A 20,224-nucleotide genomic window follows, 5' to 3' on the forward strand; every position below is an offset into this window, starting at 1 on the left:
ATCAGCTTGAGTTCCTTTATGATGATCAGACTATATGACATCTTAATAACTGCAGCTCTTTGGCTCCATGAAACAAGGTCACCAGCAGGATTAAGACTAACCCTGCTAAAGAAGAGAGCAGAGAAGAAAGAGAATGAGCGTCACTTGGTTATGCAATACCCTGTTACTTTGCATCGCCTCGTTACACAGGCTTTGCTGGGTTACAGTTTTAGCGGTCAAACTGAGAGGCTCCAGGAAAGATCACAAGTCACACGTATATGAGATTCCTTAATGTGCCACACGGACTGAATAGTCAAAATGTTAAGGCTGAAACAGACTGCACAATTTTTACAATTTTAACATATTTTCATACTCTTACATTTGTCGACATTGTAAATGGTTACAGAAAAATGTGCATTGTACACTGAAGAACTGAAGGTCACACACTACCAGACTTTGGAGTTGTTCAGAACCAGGGTTGCCAGGTTTTCACAACAAAACCTGCGATTACACATTTTTTTTGGTGGGGTTCCCACCCAAAATTCACATTTCAGGGGCTAAATATTGCATTATTGGGGTCGCTTCAAAAAACAACCAGCGGCAAGTGTTAAAGTAGCCCAATTGCACAGGAAACCTGCGGACTTATCAACATTGTTCCGAATACAACAAATTAACCCAAAAAACTTGCTGAAAATGTACTAATCCTTAGGCCATCCAAGATGAGTTTCTTCTTCAGAATAGATTTGGAGAAATTTTACCTTGTCCATGTTAAGTTATTAAATGAAACACATAGGGGGAAAAAAATCCAAGAACCACCATATCTGTTTATGGACGTTTATTTATCCTGTACCTTATAGTTTAGAAAATACAGACCTGTAATTGTACACCAAAACTGTACTTGAAAATTCTTAATGAAAGAGATAGTCTTCAAAAGACAATGAGTTTTATCCACAGTGAAACAAAACTAGGGGTCTGTTGTACCCAGTACGGACAAATAAGTTTGACAGTGAAGGAGGAAAGAGCTTCTTGCCATGCTTGTTTACTACTGAGCAGAGATCAGACAGCCTCGCTATAATCCTTTGGTAAACGGTTGAAGGTCGCGCAAGCATGACTGATCCTGGATCAGACATTCCAGCCTTGATTTTTCCCTATATCAAGAGCTGGTTTGCAATTTCACACTTGCACCACTATACAAAAAGAACAGATTAAAAGTGATAAAAGTCTGTTGTACAGCTTATACAATGTAATTCAATTCAGCTTTTGCAAAAATATATTCATAATATACATAGATTTCAGTTTTCAATTTCCTTACCCTCTTTTTGTCCATTCTACCCCACCCCATATCCATAAAAATCACATTACAAAAGCAATTGAACTATTTCTGAACAGTTATAAAGCATTTTACTTGGCCAACTGGAGAAAAATTGTGTATTTTTCCAGATTATAATCAATGCTATATACACTCTGATAATGACAACAACAGCCTGAGGTGCATCATTATGCATTGTCAGAAGTTACAAATCTCACTAAAGCAGAGCATTAAAAAAGACACCAGGCCCAATACACAAAGAAAGCAGTGCACAAAAGCCATATTTTAAAATATACACTTATTTATATATATATAAAATCATAGGTTATACTGGAAAATACTGTTGTGTCCCTTTAAGTTTTTTTGTTTGTAATTTAAAAAAAAATTCCATCATGGAACCTGTGTGGTAACAAACAAACAAAAGTGTGGCAAGAAAGTCTAGAGACTTGTCAGCAGGCGCTACAGATTCCACATTGGAGCGATTACAATTTGACATGAGCTGCATTTGGAGTGTGAGGATGCATTTTAGAGTTCTTCTGGTCTGCCCATCTGTGATAAAACAGTTCAGAAAGCGTAATTTTCTGGAAAGGACGGCCCCACTAAGCACTGGTCCCTGGCATCGCCTGGATACGGGACACTGTTATTCTCATCAAAATGTGAGAGCGGAACAGTGTCGTCCTCTGGAACCTGCAGCCCATCGGGGTCTGCTTTCAGACTGGGCCTCTGGTTATCAGGGAATGCCATGGAGAAGAGCGCATCGGGATCACACACAAACTTATACACGTACCGCTCTCCAGCAACCTGCATATGAACAAGAGAAAGAGATATGGCTTAGAAAAAAACTTATTTGTGAAAAGCTGATATGTTTTGATGGGGTAGCTCTGTATAACTACAGATAATGAGGGAACTATGATGAAGGGATTGAAAGAAGAAAAACAACATTGGAACGGGAACGTGCCTTTACCTTCTGCATGATGCCCTTCTCATAGTAGTAGCGCAGGGAGCGGCTCAGTTTGTCATAATTCATCGCAGGCCTGTTCTTCTGGATGCCCCAACGGCGAGCGACCTTTTGAAACCAGGTGTGTTAATTCTGCTTGTTGGCTAAATAAATTGGATATAAAGCCATTTGCTTTCATAACACACTGACCTCCTCTGGTTCAATGAGTTTAAACTCCAGCCCACGGCCAGTCCAAGCGATGAAGTGGCTGTTGGATGGGTCATCCAGCAGAGTGACCAGGAACTGCCAGAGTTGCAGAGACCCTCTTCGTTGATACGGAGGACCCTCCCGGAAAACTCCACCCTCCTGCTTCAGCTTTCCCTCCAGGCGGTCTGGCACTAAACATGCATCATCATAATACAGGTGGGATTCTCCGTCATACCCAAAACCTGCAATTGGCAGCCAGGAACATTTTTTATTTAATATGGACGCAAGACTAATTAAAAGCTGTTTATTAATAAATCATCTGCACCTGAGGGAAGTAGAGGTAGATGGAACTAAACTGACAAAAGTCTTACCCTCACTGTTAGATCCATAGAAGTGTGCCGATTTGCCAAAAGATGACTGGCAGTTCTGCACTTCTGCAAGACAATTGAGAAAAATGATAGTCAGATTAAAATAATGAATTAAATTAAATAACACAGTATAATTAAAAGTTTTGGAGTTCAAGTAAAATTTAAAATAAAATTAAATTGAAATAAAAAGTAAATTAAAATTAATAAAAACTATACAATATAATAAAGTTTGAAAATAAATAATAAAAACTGTTTGAAATTTTATGTTTATTAGATCTGTACCATTAGTTGTTTCACAGTAATGGTACAGTCACATATACTGTTGTCAGGTGATTTTTCGCCGCCAATAAGAGTAATTTCAGAAAGTGACCAACAGAAGCTTTATTCATAGCTAAACTATTAAAAATTAACCTTTACCGTTGAAATGTCAATATTATGACAATTTTAAAGCTAACATTACTTATTTTACAGCAACTCGCTAACGGTACATTCACACGAGTCGTCGGCGTCAACGGCTCTCGTTTACTTTGAATGGAGTGGCGTCAAGTGTTGCTGAACTGAATTGTCCGTTGCTCGTAGCAGAAGTTGAAAACTTTAAGTGCCAATGCAGGCATCAGCCAATCAGATCGCCTTATGCAAATACCCTGGTGCAGACAATCATGCAACACCAGAAAACTAATGTGATTGGCTGTTGTCACTATGACGGTCTTATCAGCACCAAGCTTTAGAAACGCCGTCCATCAAGCATCGACGCCCCTGTTTGAATAATAGATTTACACCTACCTGAATCATAGCCGAAGTCTCTGGGCTCCTGTTTGATTGACATTTGGTGGAACAACGGTGCACGAGGAGGTCCCATGTTTTGCAAGCCCTGCTCATTGTAACAGGGATCCACCATTTCCTTTTTAAATCCCTGGGGAGGCATTGGCACTAACGGCTCTGACATCTGGCGCTGATAAGGGGGGCGGCTGTGTCTGGGAAAATGGCCACGGGCCTGCGGGGGGTATGGTGTCTGACAGTGGCCATCGGACTGTGGGAATGGCAGACAGGGCTCGGAAAGCTGCCGATGGAACCTAATGAAAGAAAAAGGCAAAAGATGAGAAATTACGTGAGATGGCATTATTCACAATACCAAGGGCAAATGAGATCATTAGTGTCACGTCAGAGGGATAAGTCTGGTGCTAAAGCTCTTTTTTTCCATTAGTTAAACCTGGAGACTTGAACGGGATAAATATAGAACTACTTTCCAGGTCAGTGTGGCATCTTTAACAAGATAAAACCAATGAAAGGCTCAACCTGAGCTGATTACAGCACTTTCAACAGGCACGAGCAGCTCAAGTAGGAGGTAAAGATAGAAATGAGGTTAGAAAATGATCACCGTGACCCAAAATGTGACTACGAAGTGCCGGATCAAAACCATCCTGTCATATATCCATACCTGTGGTCTGTGCTGTAGGAGGCATCTGGGTGATTGCCAGGTGGGCAGGGCACAGCAAAAGGTGGGCTCTGACTGTGGAGTGGAGTCTGTGCTCTCTGTTGTGGAGGTGTGGAGATGTGGTTGGGACCAGGTAATAGTGGCGGGCCTTGCGTCTGAGTCTGGGCTGGTGGCATCACTCTTTTTTGCACAGGGTTTGTTGCTGTGCTGGTGGAGGAGCCAAAGGGTGATGCCGGTGTAGAAGGAGGAGTGAGTGGCTTGTTAAAAGTAAATGGCTTCCTGTCGAAGGCACTAAAATTGAATGACAAAATAGAAATAAATATGATTCAGTGAGAAGTAGTGAGAGAAAAGTGGAGAAGGAAAGGATAAAGAAATATATACCTGTAGTTATATAGGCACTTTTCTCCATATGGAGACAGTCTCTGCTCTTGTCCACATGGGGAAAACTCTCTGCTTGGGCTCAGTTCCCGCTTTACTTTTGTTTGAGGGGGTCCATGGAACATCACTAGAGAGGGGGGAAAAAAAAGTTACATTTGAAAGTCTCACAAATATTAACAAAAACACAGTTCTATAACTTGGAACCTACACTACAGGTCAAAAGTTTGAAATAATTAAGATTTTATTGATAAGTCTCTTATCCTCACTAATGTGTATAATATCTTTATTTCTTTTTTTCTTACCCCTTTTGAATGGTTGTGTAGCACAGTTTTCACTGCTTAATATTTTTGTGGAAACCATTTTTAACATTGATAAATGTTTCTTGAGCACCAAATCAGCATATTATAATAATTTCTAAAGAATTGTGACACACTGCAGTAATGGCTGCTAAAATTTTAGCTTCCTCATCACATTATAAATGACAAAAATGTGTCAATAAAAATGTAATAAATTACATTTTAAAATATATTCAACCGAAAAAGTTCTTTGTAATATTTCATATTACTGCTTTTACTAAATTTTTTATAAAATAAAATAAATATTTAAAAATGCAGTTTTGGGGAGCACTAAACACTATTTTCAAAAACATTTTAAAATTTAAATTTAGCTGCAAGCAGCAATTAAGGGGCCAAGCACTACAGAGGCAAAATGAGGAGCTAAGCATGGCATGGAGTATCAGACCAACTCTAGCAATGAGTAATGAAAAACATTTTTAAGATGTTTTTAGTCAAAATGGCTGAAAAATCATACCACTAGTAATATGATTTATTGGCTTATCACTTTTGACCAATAGGTGGCGCTATTATCAAATACATGTGGTGTGTTCTGTGTGAGGTGACAATGGCACATACAAAGTTTGGTGTCAATATGTTAAAGCTTTGCAGAGACACAGCCTCAGAGTCATTTTGGCATCATGCCTCAAATTTATAGTGGCACTATACAAAAAAGGTTTTGTCTATCATCACAAAATCCATAATATTTTGTTAACATGGTCTGAAGATGATCTGATCTGATCGATTTTGGTGAAAATCATACCAACGGTGGAGGAGTTAGAAAAAGTATGCTGTCAACATAAATCAAAATGTCGGACAGGAAGTATGGCCAACTATGGAATAATTGGTATCTATGTTGTTGGTGTGACCCAAGAAATATTTTGAGACCAGTTTCATTAGAATAGGCTTATGCTATAAAAAGTTATTAGCAGTTTTGGAAATTTCATAATTAATGGTTAATGAATGGCTTATCACTCTTGACCAATTGGTGGCGCTGTTACCAAATTGATGTGGCGTGGTCAGTGTGAGGTGACAATGACACATACAAAGTTTGGTGTTAATATGTCAAAGCTTTTCAGAGATACAGCCTCAGATGCAGTTTGGCATCTTTCCAGCAAATTCGTTGATGCACTAAACAAGAACCGTTTCGTATATCGACATGAAATCCAGCATTTTTTACTGAATAACTTTTTTCCAGCATGATCTGAAGATGATCTGAGTCAAATTAGGTGAAAATCAGACTAACGATCTAGGAGGAGTTCAAAAAAGTAGGTTTTCAACATAAATCAAAATGGCGAACAAGATGTTCATCCAATTATGACATAATTGGTATCGATGTTCTCGGCATTATCCAAGGAATATATTAAGACCAGTTTCATTACAATAGGTTAATATAAACAAAATACCCCCAAACTTTTTGAGTTCCATCGGGGCATGGTGTAGAATATACATACCGAAATTCGTAATGATACGTCAATGCATTCATAAAATATTGCATTTTATGAAAAAATTAAAAATGGCTAACATGGAGAAAATTGCTCCACCGAATCTAAAGAGACCAATTTTGTGATTTTTGGCCAAAACATTCAGAAGTTATAAGCAAAAAATAGGCATTTTTCCTATATCCTGACCACTAGGTGGCACAGCGCCAAAACACTGCAGGTAGCCTCAGGTCATGCTTGTTATAACACACCAATTTTAGCCTCAATAGCCTCAGATCCATTTTGGTGCGCTTTTCATATAATTTGTTTGCGTGTTATTCGAGAGCGGTTTGATGAATCAACTTGAATTTCAGAACTTTTAGCCAGCATGGTCTGAAGATGATCTGAGCCAGTTATGGTGAAAATTAGACAAAGGACCAGTCTAGGACCAGTGGAATTTTGGTGAATTCATTCTTTAAAAAAAAAAAAAAAAAAAAAAAAAAAAAAAAAACTAAACCTTATGATTTTTGATTTTTTTTTTGCCAAGAATTCAGAGGAAAAAATAATTTTCCTTCTGTGCCTTATGGTTCAAAAGTTATTAGCATAAACATGAGTGAAAATTTGGACAAGTGGTGGCGCTAGAGAGTTTGCATTAGAGACTCCAAATTTGCTATGCTTCATGTTGAGACTGTCGTCTATCAGTGTGCCAAATTTGAAAACTTTCCCATAAGCGGTTCTATGGGGAAGAAGAAGAATTCTAACGGATATAATAGGAGTCGTTGCACCTTCGGTGCTTGGCCCCTACTTACTTCAAACTTTTGACCGGTAGCATAACCTACCATCATCTGGTGTCAGATGTTTGATGGATATGTAAGTACTGGACTGGAACTACTCAGTTTTACAAGGAGGAGGGGAAAAAAGACCTTTCCCTCTAGAAAAGGAGGCTGCAAGTTAGAACTTGCAGACTATCACGTGATTCCTATGGAAAAAGGGCCCCACTGCCCAGCTGTGGTGAAAGAGGGGCCTGTGAGAACTACAGGCACGATGCCAGATAAGGGGAATTGTGCCAGACAAACACACACATACCCTCTCACACACAATTTCTATGCAAACACATCCATGTGCATTCACCTTCTACAATAAACACCATTGACACCATAGAAAATGCAGACAATCAGACTTATTCAGAGCCAAATGGGAAGAAAAACTAACAAGGGAAACAGCCAGAGCACTGTTCACCAGCACATAATAACCAGAGTGTGTGCGCGCCGAGGATCCAGCCCCATTAAAATGTCACCAAGCTGGAGGCTGCCATGAGTTACAGCACCGCAGCGGCAGCCTGGGCCTCACATGTGCGTATGCACACACACTCCATAGAAACATCTTAAACTCATGCTTAGGACTCGGGTTTGGCACAGAAACTTTTGGAACACAGTGTTTTGAGATTCATTCAATTGGTTTTCTTGGTTTCAAGGAGGAAGGTGCCAGGATTCCTTCTCTTATTCAAAGACAGTTTCTAGAATTCATAAAGCCAAGTTCTATAGGTTATTCTGCATTAAGATTCAAAGAGCACTCACAGTTATCCGACTGGAAATCTGGAACAAACTGTTCGTCATCAGGTACCTGGGCTGCACATGGAAAGGGAAAACAAAACAATTTAATTATTTATAAAAATAAATGAAATATTTAAAGTGAATATAAATAATTTGTATATTTATATATGCCATAATGTCTCATCCTGTTTGAATGGGGCCCCAGAGATCAACCACTGGATGATACATTAACAACCAAGTTGCGTTTTAACAGTAGTTATGAAATATATTCCATAACCATGACTATTTCTAGAGCTTAGGACTGTTGCCGTACCTTCTGCTATCCAAATCTCTTGTAGCTGGCTCAGATCTTGAAAGAGCTCTGTAGGACACAAAGATTGATTTGTGAATAAACAGACTGATTTGTTTGGGCCTGGGTTAAATGATGTGCTTTAGAGGGATATGGATGGATTGATTGCATGTTAATTTGTTTACCCTCTGTATCCTGTGCCAACTCAGTGTCAACAAACTTCCTTTTTCGGTCACTGAATGGCCTGCAAGATGGTTCCTGCATGTGAGACTTCTGTATCAAGATCAAATAATGAAAGTTTGAACAAGTGATCATTGTTCACAGCCATCCAGTTTGGATGGACTTCTGTAGTAAAAAGATTTGAAAGTGAATTACAGTCACAAAAGTGAAGAAAATGAGGTATGACGAGTTGAAGCAGAGACTTACACTGGGGGGCACTATGAAGGGGACCTGCTGGTCGTAAAACCCGTCCATGTCGCTTGCTTCTCACTGCGGCCTAAGGGGCTGCAGCAGGAGGGAAAACAGGAATAAACTGGGAGAAAGCGGGGTGTTATCGTCACCTGTCGGAAGAAGAGCCGAGAAAAGTAGCACTTAGAGAAAGACACACAACGCACTCTGTCAGGATCTGATGCAGCTGTCAGTGGACGTCCCGGGTCCTGACAGTCCAGGACCAACTGTCCCTTTGATCTGTGAAAACTTCAGCTAGCCTGTTTGTTTGTGTAACACTCACTCTCATCTCAGATGAAGTGTGCTGCATTAGTGCAGGACACTTAAACTCGCTCATCCTCTCCTTCTCTCTCTCACACAAACCATTTAAGGCTCACGGTACAGATGGGGGTCCTTACATAACCATACAGTGCCATCTGTTGCCCGTGAGACTACCCAAGACTCCATACTCAGAGTCTAAATAAAATTAATAATTTAGAAAAAAAATAAAAAATAAATAAATTAACCAGCTTCATCTCTTAAAACAAATAAGGTTCAGATTGAAACAGTGTAAAGGCAGGAATAAAATAACGAAGCCTAAGCTATTCATCATGCTGTATCACACACGTGTGTTTATTTTCCCTGACGCAAGTATTCAGGCCATAAAGTCGTATTACAGCCGCGAGACCAAGAAATCACATCCAACGCCGCCTAACCTCTCCGGACCAAGAACTAATTAAACATCCATCGCTTAACATTATTGCTTCCTGAAGCTTATCAGACCTGTATAAAACAGGAAGACGTGCGTCTGCACATTTCATGCCGAAAATGAAGAGTTGTGTGCTTTTAAAGATTTTATTGGCGATAATAAAGGCTGCTAACGGAAACTATAGCTGTTAAAAAAGTAAATCGAGATTATAGCATTACAACAGCAAGTTAACAAGTATAGGAACGAGTTCAAGAAGTTCAATCCCTTCCCCCCAGCGCCCATTATCGCCGCGCGCTCCCCCTCCCTCTGTTCCCTCGGCCGCTTGTTTTTCTCAATGAAGTGAAATTTGATCCTCCGTGCGCGCGACCCCGAAAAAAACTTAGTCGTTCCATTCATAAAAATACCAAACGCGCGAGAAGCACTTCATCAAACCGCATATGAATTTTGCAGAACTCAAACTGCGATTATGGCTGAGTTTAAAAAAGTACTGAGAAACAAACAGCAGGGAAATGGTTGCCAAATATGCGCACAAAGAAAATGGCGTGCGTGCCAGCAAAACTAAACGCGTCGTTTGGAGTAAATACAACTTTATAAAAATTTAAGCAAAATATGAAACTTGCAGCGGGGTATAATTAAACAATACAAAACTAGAGCAGCATGCAGAAAATACTCACCCAGCGGTGATTAAATCCTCTGCTTGTATAAAAAGCGTGATTTGGTAAATCCCAGCGAAAAAACAGTCTGCGTTTGCGATCTGTAATGGGTATCGCGCTCTCCCTGAGCTTGACGCGACTGAAATTTTCTCAATGGGATCGTCTGCTTTTCCGAGAGCATCCGCTTAACATCGCAGCGCACGCTCATTGGTTAGTTCTTTATGTCAAGCAAGCGATTGACCAATGGCTGTCTCTGCATTACCTACGCCATCATGAAGCTGCAGTCAGCCAATCAGAGCAGTTCTCTCTCCTGTTTTTATGAATGGCTGGGTTTCATTCAACAACCAGATGTTTCTGCACCGCAAAGAGGCTTTTAAAGGGGCAGAAGCGAGACGACAGTGAATGGCCAACTGGGTCTCTAAACTTACGATCCGCTCTGACTTGAAATATATATATATATATATATATATATATATATATATATATATATATATATAATATATATATATATATATATATATAGCGTAATATAGCGTAAATAAAGGCTGCAAGTTTAGTCCTAGGCGAGTTTAAACTTACTAATTCTTTGTTTGATAGTGTTTATTAAAAAAATCACTAATAAAATAACTAATTAACAATATAAAAAAAGTAGAGAAAAAATGTAAAGCTGTTTCCTCTTTGGTGTGAATATTGACTGGGCTTTGGAAACCACTGACCTCTATCCTGGGTGACAGAAGAGTGGACGTGTCACTGTGGACAATGACTGGAATCCTCTGTGATAATCTCATTCCAATGAAAAAGTTCCTCATGACATCTCTGTTTTTGCTCATTCTTTAAAGCCAATTCACAGATCACTTATATTCACACGTGTTTTAAAAACAGACAAATTAATATACCACCTTAAATGATCATGGTACCAAAACTATAGCCTATCCCCAGTCAGGAGGTAGATTATAAAATCAGTGTTGCTGCCTGCTGGGAAACTCCACTGTGGGAGAACACTTTGTTGTCTGATCTATTATTCATGCCAGCCCCTCAAAGAAACATCTGCACATCAGACAGTGATGTCTGATCTCTGGTTTCCCTGCTTATAGGTTACAACCTTAAAAACTTCAAAGCTAATATGTCTACTCTACTCTGTTACTTTACTATACTTATGTTTCAGTTCATTTCATTTGGTACACAGCACAAAAAATCATGTTTGATCACAAATGGTTAGATAGCCTATGTATTGCTTAATTTGTGCAAGGCCATAAAAGAATAACCACTTTCAGCGTTGTGCGATGCAGCATGGAGAGGTTTATGAGTGGGTTCTGTTTGAAGAAAAGAAAGTAATAATAACCATTTTAATTTTTACTAAATGTTCATAAATTGTTGATGCTATCTTCAGTGCATGGAATGGAAAAATCACTTACAGGTGCAGTCTGTAAATCCAGATTTCTGAATAATTCCCAAAAACACACAACAAAAGTCTGCTCAAACAAATAATCATAGGTTTTCTTGTCTTTGATTGAACAATAAAACATTTACAGCGCAGGATTGAAAGAGTATAGTTAGACTGGTTTCTTCAAAAGCTATCTGAGTTTAGTATGAGCTAAGGTAAATCCAAAGGGATCAGTTACTTTTTCTTGTAGTTGTATTTTAGGGTATAATTAGTTTAACATGAACACTAATATGGTTTATTAGACAAAATATTTGTGCAAGACGACAAAATGTTGTGCACTCCTGCTGCGTTGATGGCAGCATGAATGTTACACATCACTGTATAGGTGAGTCATCTTTCAGCCTTCTCTCTCTCTCTCTCTCTCTCTCTCTCTCTCTCTCTCTCTCTCTCACACACACACACACACACACACACACACACACACACACACACACACACACACACACACACACACACACACACACACAAATGCAGGCCTCCTCAAAGAGAAAAGGAGCCTAGGCTTTTAAACAGTAACAGGGAATGAAAGCAAGCACATACTCATTTAGTGATGTATGCAACTTCATTAGGCTGTAACAATAACACAAACAGAATGACAAGAATGATAAGTCAAAAATCCCATTAACATCAGGACAAAATGTCATCTGGCTCCTTTCATGAAAGGCTGAAAATTCACCCTTAAAATTATTTCCAAATGCATGCTATTAATATTAAAAAACAATTTGCACATGCATGTGTTCATTTAAATTAATGTAGTGTAATCCTACAGAAAAAAATTAACTATTTTACGAGGTGGCGATTTTGTATGAATTCGAAAACATTCAAGCATGAATGACCAATCTACAAGAGATTGTGTTAAAATATCAAATGGTGACATTACTTATTGGTGAAATGACAGACTTAACTCTGGTGATGTATGCTGGACTTCTCCGATCATTTAATTCATTTAAAATTCCAATTTCACATTTAGATCATCCAGGCAACAAATGATGGATGTAACCAAGTCCACCCTACATTTTTTTGTTTCAAAAGATCTGTTGCTACTTCTGTTACGTCACAATTTCAACAATATCTCAGACACCAGCATAATCATTGACTATTTTGTTTCCTAAATATATTGTAGAAAAACCAATCCGTAAACTGCTTGAGGGCTGATATCCCTGTCAATGAATGCTAAACAACTTCATTAAACTGAGTGATAGTGCTCTTCATAACCTGAAATTAAACAGGTTGCCACAGCTTTCATCAGCGTTCCATGCGACTCGCTGCGAGGCCACTCTAAATATAGCTCTCAAACGCTTCTATTATATAACAATATGCTCTAAATTCAATCAAATGGCACCATGCTGCAGTACCTAACGTATCTGCTTCTTCTGCACATTGTAACCAAAGCAGCTTCACATTTCTGTTGAGTCATAAGCATTCTATTCATGAACGTTCATCTCTGACTCATGCCGAGTTTTCAACTTTCTTTCTGAGATCGGAAAAGCAGTATGTTATTAATTGACTGTTAATATGTTACAGAGCCTTGATCTGCTGTTGTGCTGGGTGTGAGTCACAGTGTTTGTTTTCTTCTTCGGGGAGAGCTAAATTCATTTCACGGTCCCTGGTGTGTCATGCTATACAGGATACATCAAACCTGTGATTGCCTAGTGCTCCCTGTAATTGAAGGGAACGATTCTCTTTCATTCAAAGCTGTAATTTTGAAAATCTCCCTTTGATTGATGACGGACAAGCACGGTTATGTGAATGTGTGTAAAGGGATATGAAAGCATTTAATCAAATAAATGCACCACAAATGCTTGACAGTAAAAATAATGACATTTACGAGACAGAAAACATGTACACAATACATTTTTTTAATGATTCAAGTAACTCTGTGAAATGCAGGGTTAGGTTTTACTTTATGAAGAACACTGAGAATAACTGAGAGACTATAGATTTATCTAAATCTAATGAGTATCTATAAACCATTAAAATCTTAAACTAGTGCACTTACACATACACACAAGCCTTATTTTTATAATAAACCTTGCATTGTGTACTATGAATATTGTTGGTTCTTTGACACTTATGTTCCACCACTGTAAGTCGCTTCTAATAGAAGCCTCTGCTAAATGCAAAAAATGTAATTGGTAAAAAATTTGGCTAAATTACCTTGTAAAAAGTTTCTATTACAATTAGATATCCATTCACTTTTTGTCTCTTTTCCTTTTATTCAGGACTTTACATTTCTGTCACGTTCTTTAAAACAGGAACAGGGTTAAGAGGAGCTGTTAAAAAGAATCTGAATCAAGCAAATTCATGATCACTTCTCTGTGTTCTTCTGCATTTTTAATGCGTCTTCTCAGGCTCATTTACCACGGCTACAGCTAACACCTACCCACACACCCACTTCTGCAACCTGAACCTCTGAGGATCCTGTAGCCATGGAGATACCTTGGTCATGAGAGAGAGAAAGAGCACCAGAGAAAGAGAACAGAGCTGACTCATGGAACTACTAGATTTTCAAGAGGCAGAGTGACCCACAAAGCAAAAATAGCTTCGTAAGAATAAAGAAATGCAATCGCTCATAGCAATCGTTCAAGAAAGACACCTTTGGAATATAATATAATAGACTCTTTGTAATTTTTTGTTGTTTTAATAGCTGATGCATGTCACTTTATTTCATGAAAACGAGTGGATGCTGCTAAAATAAACTGCATCAGACATGTCCTAGTTGTGTCACCACCTAAAATAACTGTGTGGCTTAAAATATCTCTGTGTATGAAAGCATAAATTTGTTGAATGGCATTTCCGGGAGGTGGTTACCGTTAAAAACAAAGAATAGCCAGACACACAGATTTTTCAATGGCCAGTACAAGCTCTTACTTGTCTATCACTCCATTTCTGTCTGAGGATCGGGTGTTTCAGAGGCGGTCTCTTCACACCATCTCCATTGTCATTCCTCTATTTGAATCCATTTACACCCTCACCAACGGTCTAGTGTTGAAAGCTGCTGGTTTTCACGCATGCTGATGAAGCCAGGGAGGGCACCGTGTTGCCTGGGGCGGGAGACTGTTGGCTGCCTGGGGGAGGAGTATGAGGTAGGTGTAGGAAATGCAAGTAAACACATTAAGCCCACAGGGCTCCAGCAGTGTTTAGAGTGAGATCAGGAGCTCCGGAGGGTCAACAGCTACCCTAAAAGAGTTAGAGCCTCTGTTAGAAACATCAACCCCTTCCCCCAAAACCTTTGTCCCAAATGCAGCTCAAAGCTGATTGAGTGTGTGGGGACTCAGCTTTGGCTAATAGACTAAACCAAAGTAGGCCAGCTGCCGTGCCGATGTGTCTAAACGGCTGCTATGCCTGCTTGCTTTAAGCAAGCTTCAGGGTAACTGGAGCATAAAAGAGATGGTAGTTCAACCAATGCAGACAGATAAAAACACATAGAAGCACAAATTTTGTTCAAAAAGAGCTTTTTTTTTTAATTTTATGAACAGCCATTTTTGAAACTCTGCTAATACTGGGGCATCAGGAGTTAAAACCTTGGTTTTGTAAACAGTAACAGTAAAGGTAGTCAGTTGATTATGAATAGCTTGAAAGTAGTCCGTTGACTAGAATGTTTATGTTGTAACAAGGTTGGGCACAACTGAATATTTTAGTGATTAAAATAATGTATAATAGAATATCAACCTTTTCTTCAATAATTTTAATATTTAGAATAAAACAGGGAAGGACAATGAAAAAGTGAGGCAGGCAACAATTACCATTTTTTATTTTTTATTTTTACCATTTTTTTTTTTTTTTTGTGTAGGATATCTAATGCATCTCTTCAACATGGTTTGACATTTTCATTGCATTTAAAAAAAATAAGGGGACACTGAATTTGTGGAAATTGCTATACATTTAGCTTAGGTATTGCTATACGGTGAACGTGATTTCACCAGTACAATATGTCTGGAACAGCATTCCAATCAACCAATCAGAATCGAGGGATACGATATTCAAGAAATGTCAGTTTTAGGCTTACAATCAGGGTAAGATGCTTCTTCACCCTGGTTATTCACCTATCATCTCTCTGATTTTAGAAATAAATTATGGGTAGGGTTAGGTTTAGGGGTAGGGTTTGGGTTATGTCTATATTTTTGGACAGTAATGTTGATCCAGGATCAACAAAAGTTGTTGATCCAGGAACATGTCTTACTTGCCAAAATCACGGCGACCATTGCGATACTTATCTTTAGTTATAGGCTATATGTCTTAATTGCTTACTTTCTCTCATCTAATAGACACACAGAGTAAAAAACTGACCTTTTTACCTTGTTGAGAGCTACTGGTAGAACAATTATTAAGCCAAAGAGAGTATAATGTGTGTTGTAGTGTACGTATTTCAGCACTTATTGTATGTAAGCAAGTCTGCAATAGATAAAAGATAGTGTTAACTAATAGATAGTGTTTAGTGTGGCCGCTAAAACTGCATGGCAATCAGATGTCATTCTTTTTTAAATTAACAAAGTGCAGGTTATACAGTCTCCTTTCCTCTGTGAAACCTGTGTTGCACAAGCATGTGGTTTCTGAAACTCTGGCATTCATGCCTAATTTACATTTTTATTAGTGCTGTCAAATGATTAATCGCGATTAATCGCATCCAAAATAAAAGTTTTTGTTTACATACTATATGTATGTGTACTGTGTATATTTATTATGTATATATAAATACATACACATACAGTAAATATTTTTGAAAATATTTACATGTATATACATTTATATATTTATATTCTTATATTTTATATTATATATAAATATATTTAATATATAAACATAACATATTTTTCTTAAATGTATACATGCATGTGTTTGTATTTATATATACATAATAAATATACACAGCATACACGCATATATTATGTAAACAAAAACTTTTATTTTGGATGTGATTAATCGTGATTAATCATTTGACAGCACTAATTTTTATACTAACAAGACACCACTATATACTTTCACAGGCATTTATAACAAACTACAGAATGTCCAATTTGTTAGGCCCATCACATAAAGGTGCTTGTTAAGAAATAAGTAAAATGATCACAACTGTCCATTTTGATGAAAGCCATATAACGCCTCTGTTAGGACTCTTCACTTGGCAAAGGGCAGTTTTTCCACGTTCCTTGCCACACTCTACCATTGTGCCCCTGATGATGGATGGCATTTCACAATAACCTGCCAGTGCTCCAGTGACGCAAAGTTGTTTTGATGTTGCTATTTGATCTTTTTTACAATGTGGTGGAAGAAACAGAGCAAGCCGCTGAAAATGTCAGCTCCGGATTATTCTCCACACTACGAGTGAAATGAAAAAAAAAAATAGGCAAGTGGATCAGGATGGAGAAGAGGAGGAGAAAACAGTTAAAAATGAATACCGTCTACAGTTAAGTGACCTTTTCAATAGAGGCGAGAAGTTGTGGTGAGGTGATGTTATGGCCACCTCTGATAAAAGACGGCAATGATTGGTTTGTAAAGGTCTCAAACATTTTGTACTCACAAAGAACCCATTATCTGTTATTTAGTATGTCATGAGTGTTTTATGCCATAACAAACTATAACTGCAGTCAATTACTTTGTTATTTGTAAGAGATGCTAGTGCAGTTCAGTGCTGAAAGATATAATCACTTAAACATTAAAAATAAGGAAATATGACAATAAAGGTGTACAATAAAATAGTAGACATCCTGTCTTAAAAAACAGACTGCCATCAGCATGCTGTCAAATTTCCACTGACCTTTAGACCATGCCATCAGCAAAACACAGACACATGCACGCACGCACGCACGCACACACACACACACACACACACACACACACACACACACACACACACACACACACAATGTGGTTATCCGGGATCAAGGAGTCAACCTTTTAAACTTCATTATTGAATATTCAATCACTGTGATGGTTTGCATGGAAGGTCAGTAATCCTATCACCTTCTGCCATTAGAGATGAAGAAAATAATTAGCTGACACTTTACTCAAATACAAGAGTAATTACAGCCACTGACCTGCAACTGAGGTGCATAGTCATTCCAAATGGTGCCCATTTTTTATTCTCTATTATTTGGTCTGTAACATGACTGAGATCTTATCACACATTGGGTCTAGTGGAAGAATGCCAGTTCTTTGTCTACCTGCTTCACTGCACATACTGACACAACCCTGAAACATGTTAACACAGCAAATACTATAATGCTGGGTGAACTTTAAACATCATAATATTCACATATTGTGGATTGCACAGTCTCAGTTTCAGGTTTCAACCTGTTTTTTGCCTTAAAGGAATATTGTGGGTTTAATAACTGACAACATGTGTGCCATAATGTTTAGCACACACAATTTCTTTTTTTATTATTCATTCCTCACTTGCTTTAAATAAAAAGGCAAAGTCAAAGATACGGTATAGGCAAATGCAACAGAAGTACATTTTAAAAATATTTAAAAGCAGAAGCTTATTTTAGCAACACTTTACAATAATGTTACATTTGTTAATGCATTGACTACGATTAACTAACAGTGAGCAATACATTTGTTAAGAGTATTTATTAATCTTTATTAACATTAATTAATAAAACTACAACTGTTCTTTGTTAGTCCATGTAAGCTCAGGTCCATTAACTAACATTAATATATGCAACTTTTAATTTTAATAATGCATTAGTAAATGCTGGCATCAACATTAACTAAGATTAATAAATGCTTTATTTTTAATGTTTTTTTTTTTTACATTGCTATAGTTTATGTTATCTAATTGACTAATGCTAACACATGGAAATTCACTGTAAATTGTTAACCTTATATTCTAAAACAAACTTACATGAAAGTTGCACTATAGAATATTTTTTAGCTAAAAATAACAGCCCGATCTCACGGCAATTCGTACATATTTTACGAGGTGGCTAATTCGTACGAATTCGTACGACCACACTCGTACAAATTCATACGATTTTTGTCAAATCGTACGTATTTTACGAGTTGGACATTCGTATGAATTTGTACGAATGACCTACACCAAACCCCGCCCCTAAACCTACCCGTCAGTGGGGTCTAGCCAAATCGTACGAAATCGTACGAGTGAGGTCGTACAAATTCGTACGAATTAGCCACCTCGTAAAATACGTACGAATTGGTCGTGAGATAGCGTTGAGTAATAATATTAAAGAGATGTCGGGTCGGATTTCGCAGGGAAATTCTGTGGCTATGTCATTTGCTTTTGCATGTTTAAGACATGTTTATAAACACAGAAGAAGGTCCAGTTGTGGTTACGATAAATGTTGTTCAAACCAGTCAGCTAGCAAGCTTTTAACATGGACATTTCTGAATGAAGACCTGGGTTGATCCCTTGGGACCTCAAACTGCAAAGAGTCAAAAAGGAATGTGATAGTACTCTTGCCAACTAAAACAAGATCTGACCCACATAACGCTTTGTTAGTTAATTGCTCAAATTACATTTTTCTGATATATACTTTGTTAAAAATTTTTATTTCTGTCTATGTCAGTGATCATGGTAGATTCACAGTGCCCAAGCTCGACTGATGTTAAATAACTACTCCACAAGTTACATGAAATTTTATGTTTCAACCACAAATGGCAATAGAGAGACAACTGAGGCTAAAGTTCCATAGCAGCAAAGCAGCTTAAAGTCTTCTGTTAAAACCTATTATTTGAATCCATGAAGTCAGCATTATGGTGTAAGTGCAATCGACTGAGCCTAACTTGAGTCCTAGTTTGAATGCAAATATTGCATTGAACTTTACAGTAATTGCTTTAGAATTAATATTTGTATTAAACCTACCCCATGGACTTTAGATATTATGTTTCGTCAAGTGCTAAAAAATCAGAGGCTAAATGACAAGTATTCTTCTTAAGTCTACTCTCAGTAAACCAGGCAGAAAAAGAAAGAGTCAGAGGAGAGGCTGGACATGTTTTTTCACGCTCATGTTGAGGTGACTGGACTCATCATGAAACCCAAATGTGTGACCATCTGTGCTTATGTTGCTGTACTGCCATCTCTCTATTAGCGCCTGTAGGCTCACATAACACTTTCCATTCATAATAGCACATGCATTGTGTAATGCCATTGAAATATAACTCTGTTTCACATCGAACCCGACCCCCCATGTTAGACTATATTGCTCAAAAAGATGCATCAAAATCTATCTCACTTTTGACTTAATTTTAGAGAACTCTGTGCTAAAAATATCAGATTTGGATGGATCAACACAGAGCATGCTGCAGCACAGTAAGGCTAGATATGTTTCTTTCTTTCTTTATTTTTTTTTTGATGATGGATGAGCATTCCCTCGAGCCAATGTCAGTGAGAGGAGGCAACACAGCTTATGTAATGTTTATGCTGCTTTTGCCAACAAAGAAGAGTTAGAGGGTCTATAAGCACTCCTCCATGTTTCACAGTTCTTAATTGCTCAAAAACACTGATTATAAAACTGATTAGTCAATACAGCACAACAATCTTGTTATATGCAGTTATATAGTAACTGCTTTGATTTGTTAGCATCAGAATCTACACTACTGTTCAAAAGTCTGAAGTTGGTAAGCTTTAGCTTGGCAAGGATGGATTCAACTGAACAAAAGTGATATTTATGATGTTACAAAAGATTTCCATTTCAAATAAATGTTGTTCTTTTGAATGTTCTGTTCATCATTGAATTGTGGTTAAATGGATCAGGGTTTCCATAAAAAAAGACACAAGAGTTTTCGACATTGATACTACTACTAATAAATGTTTCTTGAGCA

At 37.8% G+C, this 20,224-nt stretch overlaps 1 protein-coding gene across 8 annotated transcripts; it reads right to left on the reverse strand.

The window, feature by feature from the left end:
* Positions 1 to 799: 799 nt before the first annotated feature.
* Positions 800 to 10,214, reverse strand: LOC109056071 (ETS translocation variant 5-like). 8 transcript variants are annotated; one of them, XM_019073290.2, is made up of 12 exons: positions 10,018 to 10,214; positions 8,635 to 8,768; positions 8,394 to 8,481; positions 8,233 to 8,280; positions 7,944 to 7,994; positions 4,617 to 4,740; positions 4,239 to 4,514; positions 3,584 to 3,873; positions 2,804 to 2,866; positions 2,436 to 2,674; positions 2,247 to 2,354; positions 800 to 2,089 (listed from the first exon to the last, which is right to left on the reverse strand). In XM_019073290.2, the coding sequence occupies exons 2-12, from the start codon at positions 8,680 to 8,682 to the stop codon at positions 1,853 to 1,855; spliced, it is 1,572 nt and encodes a 523-aa protein (XP_018928835.1). In that variant the 5' UTR covers positions 8,683 to 8,768; positions 10,018 to 10,214; the 3' UTR covers positions 800 to 1,852. The 8 variants fall into 8 exon arrangements, with proteins under 8 accessions (XP_018928835.1, XP_042581547.1, XP_018928831.1 ...); XM_042725613.1 differs by having other exon boundaries at positions 4,239 to 4,526; positions 8,394 to 8,478; positions 8,635 to 8,712; positions 10,018 to 10,212; XM_019073286.2 differs by having other exon boundaries at positions 4,239 to 4,526; positions 8,635 to 8,712; positions 10,018 to 10,211.
* Positions 10,215 to 20,224: the final 10,010 nt, after the last annotated feature.

This window comes from Cyprinus carpio, chromosome B6 (genome assembly GCF_018340385.1).
Source record: "Cyprinus carpio isolate SPL01 chromosome B6, ASM1834038v1, whole genome shotgun sequence".
Taxonomy (NCBI): Eukaryota; Metazoa; Chordata; class Actinopteri; order Cypriniformes; family Cyprinidae; genus Cyprinus; species Cyprinus carpio.

What these genes read in the sequence shown, in the direction of transcription:
- LOC109056071 (XM_019073286.2), bottom strand. Translation starts at nt 8,682, where the DNA reads ATGGACGGGTTTTACGACCAGCAGGTCCCCTTCATAGTGCCCCCCAGT. An exon ending in AGATTTCCAGTCGGATAACT is followed by an intron (nt 4,741 to 7,943) that starts GTGAGTGCTCTT and finishes CCCCCTCTCTAG; the next exon opens with TGATGTTCCATGGACCCCCT. An exon ending in CTATGGATCTAACAGTGAGG is followed by an intron (nt 2,675 to 2,803) that starts GTAAGACTTTTG and finishes TGCCAATTGCAG; the next exon opens with GTTTTGGGTATGACGGAGAA.